This window comes from Diospyros lotus, chromosome 10 (genome assembly GCF_014633365.1).
Source record: "Diospyros lotus cultivar Yz01 chromosome 10, ASM1463336v1, whole genome shotgun sequence".
NCBI classification, from domain to species: domain Eukaryota; kingdom Viridiplantae; phylum Streptophyta; class Magnoliopsida; order Ericales; family Ebenaceae; genus Diospyros; species Diospyros lotus.
This window is the reverse complement of record NC_068347.1, coordinates 14,385,287-14,404,934: the sequence shown is the minus strand read 5'-3', so window position 1 is coordinate 14,404,934 and position 19,648 is coordinate 14,385,287. Positions and strand designations below refer to the sequence as shown.

The window sequence follows — 19,648 nt, the reverse complement described above, 5'->3', positions numbered from 1 at the left end:
TGATGAAAAATCAAAACCCATCTCAACCATTGAAAAAATATCCTCCCTTACATTTATGTTATACAATTCAAAAATCTTCTTACTTTATTATATAGATATAATATATATACAAACACACATGATTGCAATCATGACAATGAGTGGTCGAGAACTCTTGTATTCTCCGACCCCTATGGGTTAGGAATTCTTGGTCGGAGAACACGTTTTTTTTTTATGTTATTTTAATTAAAAAAATTATTATAATAAAATAAACTTTGATAGTAAATTAAATATTAAACTTAGTAAATTAAACTTTGATAGTAAAAAAAAAATTCTCTTATTATAAAGCAAGAAGATTTTTGACCAATTTCTATTAAACTTTAATATTTGACAAATTTCTATTAACTAATTTCTATTAAACTCAGTAAATTAATATTTAAATATTCTTTTTTAGTAAAATAACAAATATTAAATTTATAAATATTATTTATAATTATTCATTATTATTGATTATTCATATATAATTATTCATTATTATAAATATTATTATTAATATTCATAATATAATTATTATTAGTCATTTTATAAACAATTTATAAATTTTTAAATGACAAAAAAAATAAATATTTTAATTATTTAATATAAATATAAATAATAATATTTTAACAGACTATTTTAAAATTTTCAATTATTGTAGAAAGCAACAATTTTTTACAGTAATTAAAAATATTTTTACATTAATTAATTTACACTAAACTAAATTAACACACACGTGTATGTCTATATAATACACTAAATTAATACACTTAACATTTTAAAATATCAAATGTACACAAAACATAAAACACTATAAAAAATACACAAAATAATAGGATAGAAATAATGAAATGTACATAAATTAACACACATATTTGTTTACATAAACTAAACTAAATTAAATTAACACTAAATTAATTTACACTAAACTAACACTAAATTAAATTAAATTTACACTAAACTAAATTAACACACATAATCAAATATACACACACACACACGTGTAATACACTAAATTAAAACATAAAACAGTAAACTAAACTAAATAAACTAAATAAAACAGTAAATCTATATAATACACTAAATTAATAATTTTAAAATATTAAATGTACACAAAACATAAAATAGTAAATTAACACACACACACACGTGTATATCTATATAATACACTAAATTAAACATAAAACACTATAAAAAATACACAAAATAATAGAATAAAAATAATGAAATGTACATAAATTAACACACATATTTGTTTACATAAACTAAATTAAATTAAATTAACACTAAATTAATTTACACTAAACTAACACTAAATTAAATTAAATTAACACTAAATGAATTTACACTAAACTAAATTAGCACACATAATCAAATATACATTAACACACACACACAAACACGTGTAATACACTAAATTAAAACATAAAACAGTAAACTAAACTAAATAATAAACTAAATAAAACAGTAAATCTATATAATACACTAAATTAATAATTTTAAAATATTAAATGTACACAAAACATAAAACAGTAAATTAACACACACACGTGTATATCTATATAATACACTAAATAAAACATAAAACACTATAAAAATACACAAAATAATAGGATAGAAATAATGAATTGTACATAAATTAACACACATATTTGTTTACATAAACTAAACTAAATTAAATTAAATTAATTTACACTAAACTAACACTAAATTAAATTAAATTAACACTAAACTAAAACAGTAAATCTATAAACAGTAAATCTAAACTAAACTATATACACTAAATTAAATACACACACGTGTAACACACACACGTAAATCTATATACAGAGTCAAATACAGAGTCAACTAAACTAAATAAACAGTAAATCTAAACTAAATACAGAAAATAGACAACTAAATTAAAACATAAATTAAAACAACTAAATACACACACACGTGTAATACACGAAATTAAAACATAAAACAGTCAACTAAACTAAATAAAACAGTAAATCTATATACAGAAAATAATCAAATACACACATAATCAAATTAAATTAACACTAAACTAAATTAAATTAACACTAAATTAAAATGAAGACCTGGAAGTGAACACTAAACTAACACCAAATATATATATATATATATCTATATAGAGAGAGAGAGAGAGGACCTTGGAAGTGGGCGGCGACGGCGTGGCGGGGGGGCGACGGCAGTGTGCAGACGCGATGGTGGGTGGGCTACGCGGAGGCGAGAGAGGGAGAGAGACAGAGAGAAGGGGGCGGGTGAGGGTCGGCCGAGAGAGGGAAAGGGACAGTGGGCGGCGGCGGAGGCGTGGCGGGGGGCGACGGTAGTGTGCAGACGCGGCGGCGACGCTGGCGTGGGTGGGCTACGCGGAGGCGAGAGAAGGAGAGAGACAGAGAGAAGGGGGCGGGCGAGGGTCGGCCGCGGGTGAGAGAGAGGCAGTGGGCGATTGGGTGGGTGCCGCGGGTGAGACAGAGAAACAGAGAGGGAGAGAGAGAGGCGGTGTGGGCGAGTGGGAAACAGAGAGGGAGAGAGAGAGGCTGAGAGGGAAACAGAGAGAGAGAGGCGTGAGCGGCCGCGGGTGAGAGAGAGAAAGAGAGAGGGAGAGAGATGCAGTGTGGGCGTGGGCGACAATGGCGGGCGAGTGGGAAACAGAGAGGGAGAGAGAGAGGCTGAGAGGGAAACAGAGAGAGAGAGAGGCGTGATGGGATGGTTTTGGGCGGGCGGCCGCGCGGGGGGAGGGGGGGCGACGTGGATCTCAGCCGTTGATGGATCTCAGCCATGGATCTCAGCCACACAAAGATAGATTGTCTCTACACATTTTCAAAAACAGTCTTGCTTTATTATATAGATTCATATTTTATTATTATAATGGTAAAAAATATTATAAAATTCATTAACTTTAAAATTTAGATATTTTTTAATAATTTATAAACATTAAATATTTTTAATTTATTGAATAATCAAATTTATTAAATAAAATATCATTAAAAATTTATTTTTAAAATTTCAAAAAGAACACATTTTCTAATGTTCTGTTTTAAGAAATAATTTTTCAAAATAATAAAGAGAACGCGTTTTTAATTTTCTAACAATAGACTATCAAAACAGAAAACTGAAAATGAATTCAAAACTCAAAACTGAAAATTGAAAACAAAAAGTACGAAGCCTTACTTTCGCATGAAATGAAAGTCAATGGTAATGTGTTCCATAGTCAAATGAAACATGTTTTACAATAACACAATGTGTTTAGGGTTTAGGAGCTCACAGGAATACTGTGAACGAATATTAATTACAACAAGAAAACGCATGTTCCCCAAGTAGCTAGCTAGTGCATGCATGTCAATCATTAAAACTTTTGAAGATAGAAGATATTTATAGCTACATTATATATAGGTATTAAATATGGGAGAGTTTGTAACCAAGGAAAACACATGCATGGATGTGATTTGGAATCCAATTTGTGGCATGTGTAGGTAATTTTGGATGGGTTGCAGTTTTGGATTCTATTATAATTCAATTATAATCGAAAGAAATGAGCGGTGAAAAAGTGGGTAGTAGTTGTGTGTTCTACAAAATGTGAAATATTTGGCTTTGGAGATTAAAATTTCAAAGATTTTGACGATTTAAGGAAGTATGAAATAGAACTTCCAATAGCTATTTATTACCCAATTTTGGAGTTGGTATTCGATTAATTTGATAATCTGTTGTTTGGCAACCAATGACCATAATCAAATGGGATTTGAGTACTGGTGGCAATGGGCCTAAACCCTAGTTGTCACTATTGCTCCCGCATCTATGACCAACTTTACCCGACCCTCACTAAAGGTTGCACATTCAAAGACCATTATCATTGACCGTCACTATTTCACCCCCATGTATGACCAATGTTGCCTAGCCCTCACTAAAGGTTTCATATCCAGTGATGACGTGCTTTGCCATCACTATTGCTCCCCTATCTGTGACCGACATTTCTTGGCCCTCACTAAAGATTGCACATTCAGAGACGACTACTTTTAGCCGTTACTATTGTGCCTCCATCTGTGACTGACGTTCCACGACTCTCACTAAAGGTTGCATTTTTAGTGACAACCATATGTGATCGTCACTATTGCCCACCATCTGTGATGGATTCTATCTAACCATCACTAAATATTGAAATTAGTGACAACTTTTGACTGGTTATCATTAAATGTGATCACTAAAAGTCCAATTTCTTATAGTGGGTGGTTGGGGCTCATGTTTCATGTTTGTACAAGCTCTCTGGGTAAAGCCAACCTCCAGGTTCGATCTAAGGAATCAAGTCGAGCTCGACATTCAATGCTCGTGAGTTGAATGAGCCTACATGAGCACACACGTGTTATGCTTGTTTTTTATAGTTTATTTTCAAAATTTGCAACAATTGTTTTTGCGAAAAAAAAAAAATTAACTTGTCTTCCGATCAAACTCATAATGAGTCGAGCCCAAACTTGACTCCTATTGCATAGGGCAGAGCCCAAGCTCGGGTAGTGGTAGGATGAGATGGCTTGGCTCGTCCGGTTTATTTTTATTGGATACAATCATATATATTTCGTGAAGTTACCTACAAGTATCATATAATATTGAAATTTGTGGATTTAATTGTGCAGACCCTAAGCCTCCGCAATCGTCATCGCCCCCCTTGCCCCACCACGGCATCGAGCACCGTTGTCGCCCCCTATCAAGTTGGACATCATCGTCCCCCCCATCGTGTCGAGCACAATCCGTCATCGCCCCCTATCGCGAGCACCGACTATTGTCGCCCCCCCCCCCCCCGGCTCAAGCACTGGCCGCCGTCACCCCTTCCTCTACCACTCACACCCACCACCGGCCACAAAGCATCGTCGCCCTCCCTCTGCCGCTGGGACCACCATCGGCCCCACCCTCAATCATAAGCAACCTTCTGCACCCATCACACTGCATCTCAAACGGCCACCACTGCCCCCCCCCCCCCAAATCGCCATTCTCACCGCACCACGGTCACCCCCCAACCGCCACAAAAAAAAAGGATTTTTCTTCTTATTATTATTATAAATTTCCTATTCACAATGTTGTTTTCGTGTGAAGCATCAAAGCGGCACCGTTTAATTGCATGAGCTAGAAGGTCGCGTAGGCAACCTCGGGCTGCCTTTTTGGCGCCCAATGGATGGCCATGTGGAAACCATCTGTGCATTCCAGATGGCGTCTATCTGAGCCTTCCGTGCTAAGAAATATCGTGTTGCACGATTTGATCCCAACCCTCCATCTTGTTTTATGCTGCCTTATCTCATCCGTCCAAGATAGCTATTTATCTCTCTCGGGATTTGAAGCGGCATCTGATATACCCTGATTTCGCCATTGACAGAAAGAAGAAGGTAAGGCCGAGGAGCAGAGAGAGAAAAGAGAGGAAGAAGGTAAGTTCTTCGGGTGTTTTTCATTTGAGGTAGCCTTATGGCTTCCCTCGTTTTGGTTAGTAAAGCTCTGTACAAGGTCTGTGTACGTATGATTTTCTTTCTGGTTTGATAGTTATGCCCTAATCTGTATTAGTGATTTTGGGCGATTTTGTTTATCAAATCAGTATTGTGCAGAGTGCTTTGTGAGCTTCTTCTGTGGGTGTAATCTCTATTTCTCATATAGTGCAGTGAGCTCTTCTCATCGGAGCTCAACGTGGACGTAGCCCTTTTTTGGGTGAACCATGGTAAAATCTCTCGTGTTCTTTACTTTCTGCCTTTGTGTGTTTGCTGCTTGTGTTTATTTTTCAGTACCGATTATATCTCTATTGTTGGGTTCGAAAAATGCGTCAGTGGTATCAGTGTGTGTGTGTGTGTTTCTATATTTTGCGCAACAAGTGGTATCAGAGCCATTTCTTTGATACGCACTGAGAGAGTCTTTGTTTTATTCCACTTAGAGTCGGTTTAGGGTTGTTCTTCGCTCGATTAGTCCTATTTTGAATCTCTAAGGTTTTTTTGAAGAGTCACCCGATTTAAAATCGGTACATTTGATGGAAAGGGGGATTTCGAAAGTTGGAAAAAGAAGATGAGAGTATTACTCTCTTATCACAAAAGTGTTTATTGCACTTGAACCGGATGACAGAAAATGGTCCACTGAGCAATCAGCTAGGACCGATGAGATAAGGGAAGAGGCATTCAACTTGATATTTCTCCATTTGGGGGATACTATTATCAGGAAGGTAGACGGTATGACTAACCCCCTTGATTTATGGAATAGACTTGAATCTTTGTATGTTGTTGTTTCTACTTCTAACTTAGTTTATCTGAAAGGTATGTTATTCAATTTTAAAATGAATGCATCAAAGTCTATGGGTGATAATATAGATGAATTTACTAAACTTACATTGATGTTAAGAGGAACTGACCAAGCCTTAGGAGACACCAGTGAGCTAATGATACTATTAAACTCATTACCTGAGAATTACAATGTAGTTAAACATGCTTTACAGTATACCGGTATTATGCCCACCTTAGAACTAGTAATCTCTAGAATCAAGGCAAGGGAGTTAGAACTTAATACTTCTAAGAAACTAAGTAACAATTTATTTGTTAAGGGTAAACTTGAAAAGGGTCAAAATAGTTTTAACAACAATCAAAATGGTGGTACAGGACATAAGGGAAAACATAATGGAAAGAAGGGAAAACAAAAACAATCTTAATGGAAATACTACCGCTGTGGGAAAGAGGGCCACATTAAGAAATACTGCTATGATTTTATTAAGAAATAGAAACAGGGTGGGAATGTAACAGTAGCTGCCAGTAATTCAAACTCTCTAGCTGAAGTTTTAAATGTTTCTTATACATAAACTGTTAATTAATGGATTATGGATTCAGGATGCTCTTTTCACATGTGTCCAAATATAGATTAGTTTCAAAACTTTAGCACTAAAGAAACTGGTACTGTGTTTATGGAAAATAATCATTCATGTAAAATTAAAGGTATAGATGACATCTCTCTGAAATTGCATGATAACAAGATTAGAATGTTAACTGATGTGAGATACCTAAATTAAAACGAAACTTTTTCTCTTAGCGCCTTAGATGAATTAGGGTTTTCCTATAAAGCTGAAAATGGTTTCTTGCATGTGTTTAAGAATGATGACCTTATTCTCTCTGGTACAAAGAAATATGGCATATACGTGTTGAATGGCTATTGTCATATTCCATCTACATGCATAGTTAAATCTGATAGAACAGATCTATGGCACTTGAGACTTGGTCATATGAGCCAGAAAGGGCTACAGGCACTATCAAACCAAGAGTACCTTGGTCCAGTGTCTGCAGATGCCTTAGGCTTCTGTGAGCCATGTACACTAGGCAAGCAACACAGGCTGAGTTTCCCAAAAGGAACTCACTTGGCGAAGGCATGCCTAGAGTACTTACATGCAGACCTTTGGGGTCCCTCCCAAGTTCTCTCACACGGTGGAAACATGTATTTCTTGTCCATAATTGATGATTTTTCTAGAAAGGTATGGATATTTTTAATGAAATCTAAGGATCAAACTCTAGAGAATTTAGATCATGGAAAACTTTGATTGAAAACCAAACTGATAGAAAGATCAAAACTCTAAGAACAGATAATGGATTGGTATTTTGTAATAGAGATTTTGATGAATTATGTACAACCCATGGTATTCTTAGGCATAGAATAGTAAGGAACACCCCTCAGCAAAATGGGGTTGTTGAGAAGATGAATAGAACCCTCTTAGAGAAGATTAGATGCCTTTTGTTTACTGTTGGAATGCCTAAAACTTTTTGGGGAGAAGCCCTGTCTACAGCTTCTCACCTAGTGAATAGGAGCCCTTCGATTGTTATTAATTTTAAGTGTCCAGATGAGTAATGGACTGGGAGACAATTGAACTTAGACTATCTAAGAGTGTTTGGTTGTGAGGCTTATGCCCATCAATCAGTAGGAAAATTAGATCCCATGGCTATTAAATGTGTTTTTGTTGGATATCAAGAGGGAACCAAGGGTTATAGGCTATGGGACAGAACTTCAGGTGGAGTTAAAATCATTATTAGCCGAGATGTAAAATTTAATGAATCAATCTTTCCATGCAAAACTGACAATAATGAAGATAACCCAAGACCTAGCAGCCCTAATGACTTTATAATAAGTAGAAGTACTCAGATTGAGGTGGAGTAACAGGATCATCTTGTAGCTTCACCCATTCATTACCCCCACACCTTTGATGAGCCCTTAAACCAAGAAGAAACCTCTTATCAAGATAGTGATCATGAGGCTCAACCTGATGAGCCTGAGGTTGAGGAGTTTGACTCTCCTCAACAAGACCTCAGTAACTATCAACTCACCCGAGGCCGAGTAAGGAGGTCTATTAAGCCTTCTGTTAGATATGCATATTCAGAACTGGCATTCTGTGCCTTAGTTTCCAAAATGAAAATGAGGAGCAGTGAGCCTACCTACTATGAGGAGGCTGTCAGCTCCCATGACAACACTAAGTGGAAATAGGGAATGGATGATGAAATGACCTCTTTAAAAGTCAATGAGACCAGGAAACTAGTTTCAAGACCTGATAAGCAGAAGTTAATTAAATGTAAATGGTTGTTTAAACTTAAAGAAGGAATGTCTCCATCTGATCCTCTAAGATTTAAAGTAAGACTTGTAGCTAAAGGTTTTTCTCAAAGATAAGGAATAGACTACACTGAAATCTTTTCACCAGTAGTTAAATTTAAAACCATACGTATGATGCTTGCTGTTGAAGTGCAATTTGACTTGGAACTTGAACAAATGGATGTCAAAACTGCATTTTTACATGGAGACATAGATGAGATAATTTACATGGAACAACCTGTTGGGTACATTGACAATAATCATCCTGATCATGTCTGCTTACTTAAAAAATCATTGTATGGATTAAAACAATCTCCTAGGCAATGGTACAAAAAGTTTGATAATTTTGCTGCTAAGATTGGTTTTAACTGAAGTAAATATGATAGCTGTTTTTACTACATACTATCTGATATCCCTGTTTATCTCTTATTGTATGTTGATGATATCTTGATCATTAGCAAGTCCAAGTCAAAAATATGTGAATTAAAGTCTCTGTTAAATACTAACTTTGACATGAAAGATCTAGGACCAGCTAAGAAAATCTTAGGGATGACAGTAGAAAGAAAGAAAAGTAAAAGCAAACTGAAAATACACCAGCATGATTACCTACTTAAAACTGTTCAAAAATTTGGTATGGCTGAGTGTAAAATTGTTAATGTTCCCTTAGCTGGACATTTTATACTTTCTAAAACTCAATGTCCATCATCTGAATCAGAAACTCTTAAAATAGAAAATATATCATACGCCAATATAATTGGGACCATAATGTATTCCATGATAAGCACTAGGCCAGATCTAGCATATTCTATATCCCTACTTAGTAGGTTTATGTCTAACCTTGGAAAACCTCACTGGGAAGCTTTAAAATATGTATTAAAATACATTAATGGTTCATTACATGCTGGCTTAAATTTTGAGATAATGAGTGATACTCTTGAACTAGTGGGATATGTAGACTCAAATTTTGCAAGAAATAGAGACTCTCATAAGTCCACCACAGCATATTTTTTCACCTTATGAGGTAATTATTTTAGCTGGAAGTCTCAACTGTAGCCTTTGATAGCTCTGTCTTCCACTGAAACAGAGTATGTGGCTGTTACTAATGCTGTTAAGGAAGCCATTTGGCTTCAAGGTCTCTTGCGGGAAATCAATCTGTTACAGGGTAAGGTCAAGGTATTTTCTGATAGTCAGAGTGCTATTCATTTATGTAAAAATCATGTTTACCATGAAAGAACTAAACATGTTGATGTAAAGTATCATTTTGTAAGAAATCAGGTGAGTGATGGAACTGTTATAATCCTTAAAGTGCCTACTGAGGATAACCCAACCGACATTGGAACAAAGGTAGTAACTGCAGCTAAGTTCAAGCACTGTTTGGGCTTGCTGCATGTCGGAGTAGGTTAATTAACCTACACGAGCAGTGAAGGTGAGAATATGAGCATGCTGCACATAATATGAGAATGTGAGGTTACCCATATGGTTGATGCTTTAAAGGTGGAGATTGTTGTTTTCGTGTGAAGCATCAAAGCGGCACCATTTAATTGCAGGAGCTAGAAGGTCGCGTAGGCAACCTCGGGCTTCCTTTTGGCACCCAATGGATGGCCACGTGGCAACCATCCGTGCATTCCAGATGGCGCCTATCTGAGCCTTCTGTGCTGAGAAATATCATGTTGCACGATTTGATCACAGCCCTCCATCTTGCTTTATGCTGCCTCATCTCATCTGTCCAAGATAGCTATTTATCTTTCTCTCAAGATTTGAAGCGGCATCTGATATACCCCGATTTCGCCATTGACAGAAAGAAGAAGGTAAGGCCTAGGAGCAGAGAAAGAAAAGAGAGGAAGAAGGTAAGTTCTTCTGGTGTTTTTCGTTTGAGGTAGCCTTGTGGCTTCCCATTACAAAAAAAATGACTTTTAGCGGCGATTTTTTTTGCATTTAGCGGCGGTTAAAAGTAATTTAACTAGCCGTCGCGGAGTATTTAGCGGCGATTTTCAACAACCACTAGAATAACCGCCGCTAAGTAACATTTTTTGCAGCGGTTTAAAAACCGCCGCTAAATATGTGATTTAGCAGCGGTTTTTAAAATATTTAACAGCAGTTTCAAAATCGTCGCTAAAATTAAAAAAAAAATATTTTTAATTTTTAAATTTTAGCGAAAAATAAAAAAAAATATTTTTTTAATTTTAGCGGCGGTTTCAAAACCGCCGCAAAAAAAAATTATTAATTTAAATTATTTTAGTGGCGGTTTCAAAACTATCACTAAAATTAAAAAATTATTTTTTAAATTTTAGCAGACTCGGCCCCGCCCGCGCCGCAGCCCTCCTTGCGCGCGCGCCACGTGGCCGGCTGGAAATTAATTCCGCCCCCTTCCCAACCCCAAGTTTCGATCCTCAGACTTCTCCTACGCGCATGCATGAGCGAACCGCTTGATCTGTGAAGCCCACTTGTCTTATGTGCGCACATATAATTTATATACAAATACAATCATTATTTTATAGAATTATATTTTATATATTTTAATATAAATTAAAAAACATTAATTAATTCATTATTAAAATTTAATATAAAAGAATAAATTTAATTAATTCATTATTTTAATATAAAATATAAATTAAAAATAAATTAATTGAGTTAAATTAAACAAATTAATATTAAAATTTTGTGATTTTAAAATTAATATATAAAAAGAAGATTTTATATATTTTTTAAAATTATTAAAATTTTGTTAAATTTCATTTTATTTTTTAATAATTTTGTGATTAATTTTAATTATTTTATTATTTAATTATTTTTGAATTTAGCAGCGGTTTCTCAAAAATTGACACAAATATTATTTAATTATTTAATTATTTTTTAATTTAGTGACGATTTCTAAGAAATCGTCGTGAAATTTAATTTAATTTTTTAATTATTTTGTTAATTTAACGACGATTTTCAAAAACCGTCGCAAAATTAAATGCTTTAGTGAATTTTGCGACGATTTTTGAAAACTGCTGCAAAATGTAAAAAAAACTGTCACAAAAAACGTTTTTTTGCAGCGATTTTCTAAACTGCGGCAAAAAATCATTTTTTTTGTAGTGTCCCTCGTTTTGGTTAGTAAAGCTCTTTACAAGGTCTGTGTACATATGATTTTCTTTCTAGTTTGATAGTTGTGCCCTCATCTATATTAGTGATTTTGAGCGATTTTGTTTATCAAATCAATATTGTTCAGAGTGTTTTGTGAGCTTCTTTCGTGGGTGTAATCTCTATTTCTCATATAGTGCACTGAGCTCTTCTCATTGGAACTCAACGTGGACGTAGCTCTTTTTTGGGTGAACCACGGTAAAATCTCTCGTGTTCTTTACTTTTTGTCTTTGTGTGTTTGCTACTTGTGTTTATTTTTCAGTACCGATTATATCTCTGTTGTTGGGTTCGAAAAAGACGTCAGTGGTATCAGTGTGTGTGTGCATTTCTGTATTTTGTGCAACACACAAATTATATAAAACAAATACTCCCATAATCACTCCACCTAGCTAAATTTTAAAACTAGTGTTATTATTCAAATCAATTATACAATTAATTTGTACATAATTACCAATTTGTAGACAAAATAAAAACCAAAAATATAGGGAAAGTTATTGAGTGTTCTTCTTGTCTTGAATTTCTTTCTTAACCTTAACATGAATAAAGAGTACGCATGGCCTACTCTTCACTAGGACCAGCTTGATCAACATTTTATGGGATAGGCCTGGCCCTAGCTAGTTGGCTCCTATTTTGAAAAAGTGGCTCGATCGACAGACAACCTAGACGTGTTGTGAACATGAAATTAGGGCATGTCCGGGTTAGGGTTAGGGCCGCATGCATGCAGTTTCGTGAGTTGGGATGGATGGCCAATTATATATATATCTATATAATAAAACAGGATGGTTTTTGAAAATGTCTCAAAGGAAGACATTTCAATGCCTAGGATCAATTTCTGATGGATTGATGGCTGGGATTAAAAATTTTCCCGCCCACAGCCACGCAGCCATTTTTTCTATACACACAGGCACATATATAAATCTATATACACATATATCCGCCCACAGCCACGCACAACGCAGCCATCTTCCCTCCAAACACACCCACAGCACAACCATTTTTCATATACACACACAGCCACATATATATATATATATCTATATACACACCGAGCCAGCGGCAGGGGCGAACCAGCAGTCTGTAAGGGGCGAACCAGCGATAAGGGCGGCCGTGCAGCAGTGGTCTCAACGGAGGTGGAAAGCGGTTGGCTAGGATCTCAGCGGAGGTGGAAGGCGGCCGCAGCGAAGTGGCCAGGAGCGTTGGTGGCCAGCGATGGCTGAAGCAGCTGCGACGGTCGATGGCTGGAGACGTAAGGGACCAACTACGATGGCTCGCGGCGGTCGGAGGCGGCCAGCGGTGGCGAAGCTGGCTGCAACGGTGGCCGGATGAGGCCCAGGCAGCGCTGATCGGCGGCGGCTCTGTGCGCAGCGAGTTGTGCTCATGAAGAAGAAGAGGAAGGAAGAAATTTTTTTATTTTTTTCAAACTTAAAGTAACGACAATTAATAATTTAAAGGAAAAAATAGGAAAAAAAGTAAAGGAATTTAACTACTAAAGAAATTAATTAACCTCTAAAGAAAATTAAAAAGCCAATAAGTCCATAACGTAAGCACAATTCAATTTATTTTAAAGTAACAAAATCAAATTAATCTCAAATTTATCTTTAATTGTGAAAGTAAAATAATTTTAACTTTAAAAATTAGAATACAAATATAGTGTTTTAAAATTCAATAAAAAATTATATTAAATAAAAAAACAATAAATTTTAAAAAATTATTATTTAAAATGTCAATAAAAAAAACCATGTTTACTAAGACAAAAATAAGAAAACTTAACAAAGTTAATTCTTTAAAAATTATCTTACCCAAAATTCAAAAATGAAATAGATTTTGTTGTGTTATGGACGAATTGATTTTTGTACTTTTTTGGAATAAATTGAGATTTTGTTTAGGTTTAAGGTATATTTAAAGTTGGTGGTTATATTTTTTTACTTTTTTATCTATTTTTCCTTCCCAAATTATCAAGTGGTACAAATTTCTTTTACTTAGCCATAATTGTCAATGATTTGTAATAATAGAATTATATGTAATTATTTAAAATTAATCAAAAGCATTATAGCCATTTTCTTTTTTTATTGTGTAAATTTAATTTTGTTTATTTAAAAATAATATTTAAATTAAATTATCGATAAAAATAAAATTATAAAAAAATGATATTTAAATTATTTTGTGTATTGAAACTATTTGACTTTCATCCAAAACATCGATGCATGGTCATCACATACAACACAACATTGTATGATTTATGTGATTTTGACATTTGGGATTACCTGTTGGAATAACTGTACAAATATATATAACTATAATAACAGCAAACCCCCTGAAAATACTATAGACCCAACAAGCAAGCAGCAATAATAAATTTGTATATTAACGCACCCACAAAACTTCCCACGAATAAATAATCAACAATGTTTCAGCAGCAACATATATATATGTATCTTTTTGAAAATTAATTTGGAGCTCGATGAACGTGTCAGAGGCTCGAAAATAGAATCAAGGTACAGGGTGGCAGCCAATAAGGTTTCGAGCTAGCGGGAGTTCGTACAAGTTGATAATTGGTCATTTCAAGGCAAGTTCCTAACTCTATCATCGTGTTCTCTGTCGATTAAAAATAAAAACGCGTGGTAACTATTTATATAATAAAACAGAATGATTTTTTGAAAATATCTAAAATGTATTAGAGATACAATCCTATGATTGAGATGAGTTTTGAATGTTGGTGAATGGCTGAGATGAATTAGACTTTCCGCCCAACTTTTTTCTTTCTTTCTCTCTTTCACATACCCACCCACTCACTCTCTCACACATGAATATACATACAGAGGCATATATACACATACATACGCATACATATATATATACACATATACACACATACACTCGCACGATGTGCTCGCGGCGGGGGAGCAACAAACGATAAATGCTACTCACGGCGGTGGGGGGCGACAACGGTGCTCGCATCGGTTGGCCGCCGATAACAACCGACCTATCGCCCCCGATCGGTGACTATGGGGGGTTCAAGGAACCCTCAATCGGTAGTCGGAGGCAACTGGCATGGGTGGGAGAAAGAAAAAGATGGGAAGGAAAAAAAAATAAAGAAAGAAAAGAAAAAAAAGGAAAAAAAGAAAAAAAAAATTATATGAAATATGAAAAAAAAAAGAAGAGAAAATGGGGGGAAATGACATTGTTGATGGGTGGATTTTAGAGTAAGGGAGGCAGCCAAAGAGGTGACGCAGGTATAAGCGTTTACTGGGTTTCTCCTCTAGATTAATTGATGTAAAAATAATTATTTTTAAATTATTTATATTATGCGGGACAATGTAAAATAAGTATTGGTTTGGTTGAATTAAACTTTTGGTTAGTGTTGTTTGAAAATTATTGATGGGTGGGTTTTACAGGTCGGATTCCCTTCATTTTTTATTTTTTTTTTTTAAATATTTAAAAAAAATTTATTTATTTTATTAATTTTATTTTTTAATTTAGACACAAGAGTTGGGAACACAAAGTTCGGGAACACAAGGGTTCCCGACCACTCACGGTCATGCCCATGGCAGCCAACGACGGCTGGTATTTATTGTATAACACTTATTGATGTACTTATTATATAAATTTAGTAATTTTTTTTCTTTTTATTATAAAATGTTAACAAGTATATACAATAATTTTTATTTTTATTTTTTATTCAGTGTTTACAATTTTTTTTTACTTGCTCTTATATTTTAATTTGTAATATACTGGTGAACATTATAATACTTATATGTTTGTTTATTATTTGAGTTTTGTAGAGTGTTTAATACAAGAATTTTTTTTATAATTTTTAATATAATATATATAAATTATAATTATATTTTAATTTTAATATTATTTACACCGTGTCTTTAGGCATGGGTATACCCTAGTATATATATATTGCCAGACAGATAAATCGATATATCCGAACTCGAGTTTGCCTACCCAATTTTACATGGCCAAATTAATAGAGATAAATATGTGATGCACGTTTAAGTAGCTACGGCCTCTTTATTTCAAAACTTCATTTATTTCTTGGAACCCTCGATCAGAGTATTTGGCTTATTAATGTAAACATTCTAAAAATGATGGGAGTACTAAAGTCAAATAAATCATCTACCAATGAAAAATTCTTGCTTGACTAACTACACCACATTTGAATTAAGGAGATAATTGCATGACTATTCAGGACTTTGAAAGATTCCTTCATCGGGCGTTGGGCGCTCAACACTCTATTAATTATTTATTTTATTTTTTAATTAATTACTTTTCCATCGTTCCAAAAGAAAAAAACAATTATATAACTAGATTATCCACCAATTTTTTTTTTTTTTTATGGATACATGATTGGCTCTTACGAGACTTTATCACATCTCGAGCTTATTGAAATTTCCTATCAATAATAATATGTTTTCATCGTCGAAACTCTATTTTTTTTTTTAAATAAAATTAAAAAAAAAACATTATTAAAAAGGAGAATGGACACGTATTTGGTCTCATAAATTCATCTAGTCAAAACATATACCATACACTAAAAGACCTTCAAAATTCATGAAAATTATAATAAAAAAGTCTAAACTATGAACAATGAAGATCTATATTACGATTGCAAAATCTCCTACTCCTACTGTAATATTTCTATTAAAAGAAAATTGAAACTTGGTTCCATTATACTCCTTATTTTCATCTAATACATATTTCCAAATTCATTTATTCTTATTTGACAAATTGTTAGGACCCTTTTGTTTCATACGTAGATCGAAGCTTTTCTCCTCGATCTCGGACAAAATGAATCAATAGAATGATATATAGGGGGATCCAATTCTCCTATTCTAATAGATAGGCCCAAAAATTCTCACGAATCAAGATTGGTGTTCTTAATAAAAGCCAAAAGCACCAATTTCAAATTTTGAAGATTGCTAAATTATGTTTATTATCATGTAATCCTCATAGATTATAACCTTGTAAATATACTAATAACATGAAAAAAAAAAAAATCAAACCTGATCTTCAATTACGTACAAAAAGACAAAGGGTTAAAGAGAGAACCTGTGGTTGTAAACCCAGCCAGAAATCCCTCCAACTCTTTCCATGGCGTTCCTCCATCTCACCACTTTTTCCACTCCAAATCTTCTCTCCAGATCCTCAATGTCCTTCTTAAATGGTACTTTCAATCTCCGTACATCCGACGGATCAACTTCAAAGAACACCGAAAGCACAAGTTTTCTCACCTCGCAAATTCTCGCCAACTCCTCCAAGCACCACCGGGAGGATGCATACTTAGGTGATATAACAGCAATTGCTGCAGCCGAATCCTCAATCGCTTCTAGCAAACTCGGCGCTATTTCGTCGCCCCAATCCATTTCTTCATTGTCTACAAAGACTCGATTCCATTCGAGAAGATACTATTGTAGAGATCATTAGTGAATCCGTCTCCGGTATGTTCGCCTCTTAAGCTCAAGAACACGTCCCATTTTAGCCGGAACGCCGGAGTCGACTCCACAACACCGTCTTTTTCCTCCATTTTTTCCCTCTCCGGCCGGTTCTCAAACTTAATTTATCTACTTTTTCCTTTTTGACAACTTGTTTTGTAATTTCATGTATATGGGATGGGAATAAATTAGGTTGTCAAATAAGTTGGCTAGGGAGTTGTTTGTCTAGCATTGTCCGTGGGACCCTATATGTACCAAAATGCCTTCTACGTAGGGATGGCAATTGTAATCGAAATTGTGGGGAATCGAACCGAAATTGAATCGGTCAACGCGGTTAAAAATCGTTTGACTGGGTAATGATTTGGTTTTGGGAAAAATCGAACACTGTTTCAATGGGTATGATTTGGTTATGGTTTTCACTAAAACCAAACCAAAACCCGAACCGAAACCGAACCAAATGGTGGGTAACCGAACCGAATCGAATATATATATAATATAATATGTATAATATGTATATATAATATATATTATATACAACCTTTCCCACTTGAGCCCAGCCCACCTGAGGCTAGCCCACCCCAGCCCAATTGCCTTGCTTGCAAACCCTTCTCCCCTTTTCTTCTCCTTCCTCTCTCAACCTCGCTCTCACTCTCTCTTACCCTTGTTGCCTCTCGCTCGTCCGCCCGCCCTCGCCCTTGCTCTCTGCTTGTCTCTTGCTCTCGCTCGCCCTCGCTGGATCTCTCTTGCTCTCGCTAGGGCTCGGCCCTTGCTCTCGTTTGCCCTCAATCTCTCTCACCCTTTTTGCCTCATTTCTCTTGCTCCTTCGCGAGAGCTCGCCAATCGCCCTCGCTCTCTGCATCTCTCTTGCTCTCACTCGCCCTCGCTAGATCTCTCTTGCTCTCGCTAGGGCTCGACCCCTCTTGCTCTCACTGGGGTCGAGCCCCTCTTGCTCTCGCTCGCCCTGGATCTCTCTCACCTTTGCTGCCTCTCGCTCTCTGCCTCATCTCTCTTTATATTAATTTATTTTTTATATTTATAATTTTGTTAAATGGAGTTGGCTCATTCATTTCATATGGATATGCATCAATTTACGAAGAATATATTAATATTGTTGATGAAGATATTAACTTTTCGTAGCTATTTTTTTTTTAGCTTAAATTATAATTTAATTATGCACATATTAATTTATTGATCTTAACAACTGTAGGTTTGGAAATGTGATTTTATATCCAATAAGTTTTATAACTTTATGCAAGAATAAGGTAACTTTATTATAATTTATCTTTGTTTGTTATGAAATTATCAAAAAAATTTATGAATGCTATTTGTCTTTGTTTGTTGATATGGATTAAACTAAAAAAAATCATGGTTAAACCGAAACCGAATGGTTTGGTTATGGTTTTAAATTTTTAAAACCAAATGGGTAATAGTTTGGTTTTGGTTTTAGTAATTTAAGTTTGGTTTGGTTATGATTTTGGTAAAAACCGAAACCAAATCGAACAATTGCCAACCCTACTTGTACATGACTGGGAAAGACCTTGCGTGTGAATACCCCCACATAAAAAGTCCCAAACTTGTGAATAATGCAGGATCTGATTACTATCATTTTGACATTTGAACCTCCTCCCCATTTTTCTTTTTCTTTTTTTTTTATATAAAACAACCTTATTTCAAGTTAGACAGTTTGTTTATTTGACCTAAAAGCCACGCACAATAAATTTTAAATATGTTTACTCCGTCACATCCCATAGTTCATTTGACTGACAAGCCTAATTATTATTGATATTATTAACAGGTCATAAGCAATAATTAATTGGACCAAATATCTTTATTACTTTGGCAACCATCATTGTAAGATATCAAAAACCATTTGTATTCAACTTGTCATTCAGACTGTGGTTAGTGTTCAAATAGATAGTTTGAAGACCTAAAAGTTGGTATCATTTGTGTAGTCAACCAATCATCAACTCTTCATTGTTGTTTTTGTTTATATGGTTTGTTTTAGCATATGGAGCAAATAATTTATGATGCAAGGAGAAATTTTACTTTGAAAATTTTTTACTTTGTGATGTACAATGTGAATTGATGACTAGTTAAGATCGGAGGCGAACCCAAAAGTGGATTTGGGGGAGAGTTGGTCCCCAAATTTATAGACCGTTTCAGCCTCCTCCCTCCTCAAAGAGACCAGATCTACAAGATAGATCTAGGGCTGAGGATAACACGGGCTACAGTCCATGCCTGTCTCCCTAAATCCGTCCCTAGTTGGGATTTTTTCTTATTGATGAAGTTAATCATTTACACTACACTTAAATCTTTTTGGAAGGTTGCACCTAATTACATAAGAAAATTTTCACACTACTATTGATAATTTACGCAACAATTTTTGTAGAAATGCCAATATTGTTGTGCCATAGATTTTTCAAAAAACATCCACCTGGGGTGTTTATGATTAATAAATTCAAGTGGGTGTATTTTTAACGAGTAAT

At 34.8% G+C, this 19,648-nt stretch overlaps 1 protein-coding gene across 1 annotated transcript in view; it reads right to left on the bottom strand.

Moving 5' to 3' along the window:
- The window catches only part of LOC127812028 (disease resistance protein RPV1-like), a 33,681-nt gene extending 16,320 nt beyond the window's left edge, over nt 1-17,361 (bottom strand). The window contains exon 1 of the mRNA XM_052352286.1: nt 16,780-17,361. Within this exon, the coding sequence (XP_052208246.1) occupies nt 16,780-17,093 (314 nt within the window). The 5' untranslated portion in view covers nt 17,094-17,361. The remainder of the gene's footprint in view (nt 1-16,779) is intronic.
- Nucleotides 17,362-19,648: the final 2,287 nt, after the last annotated feature.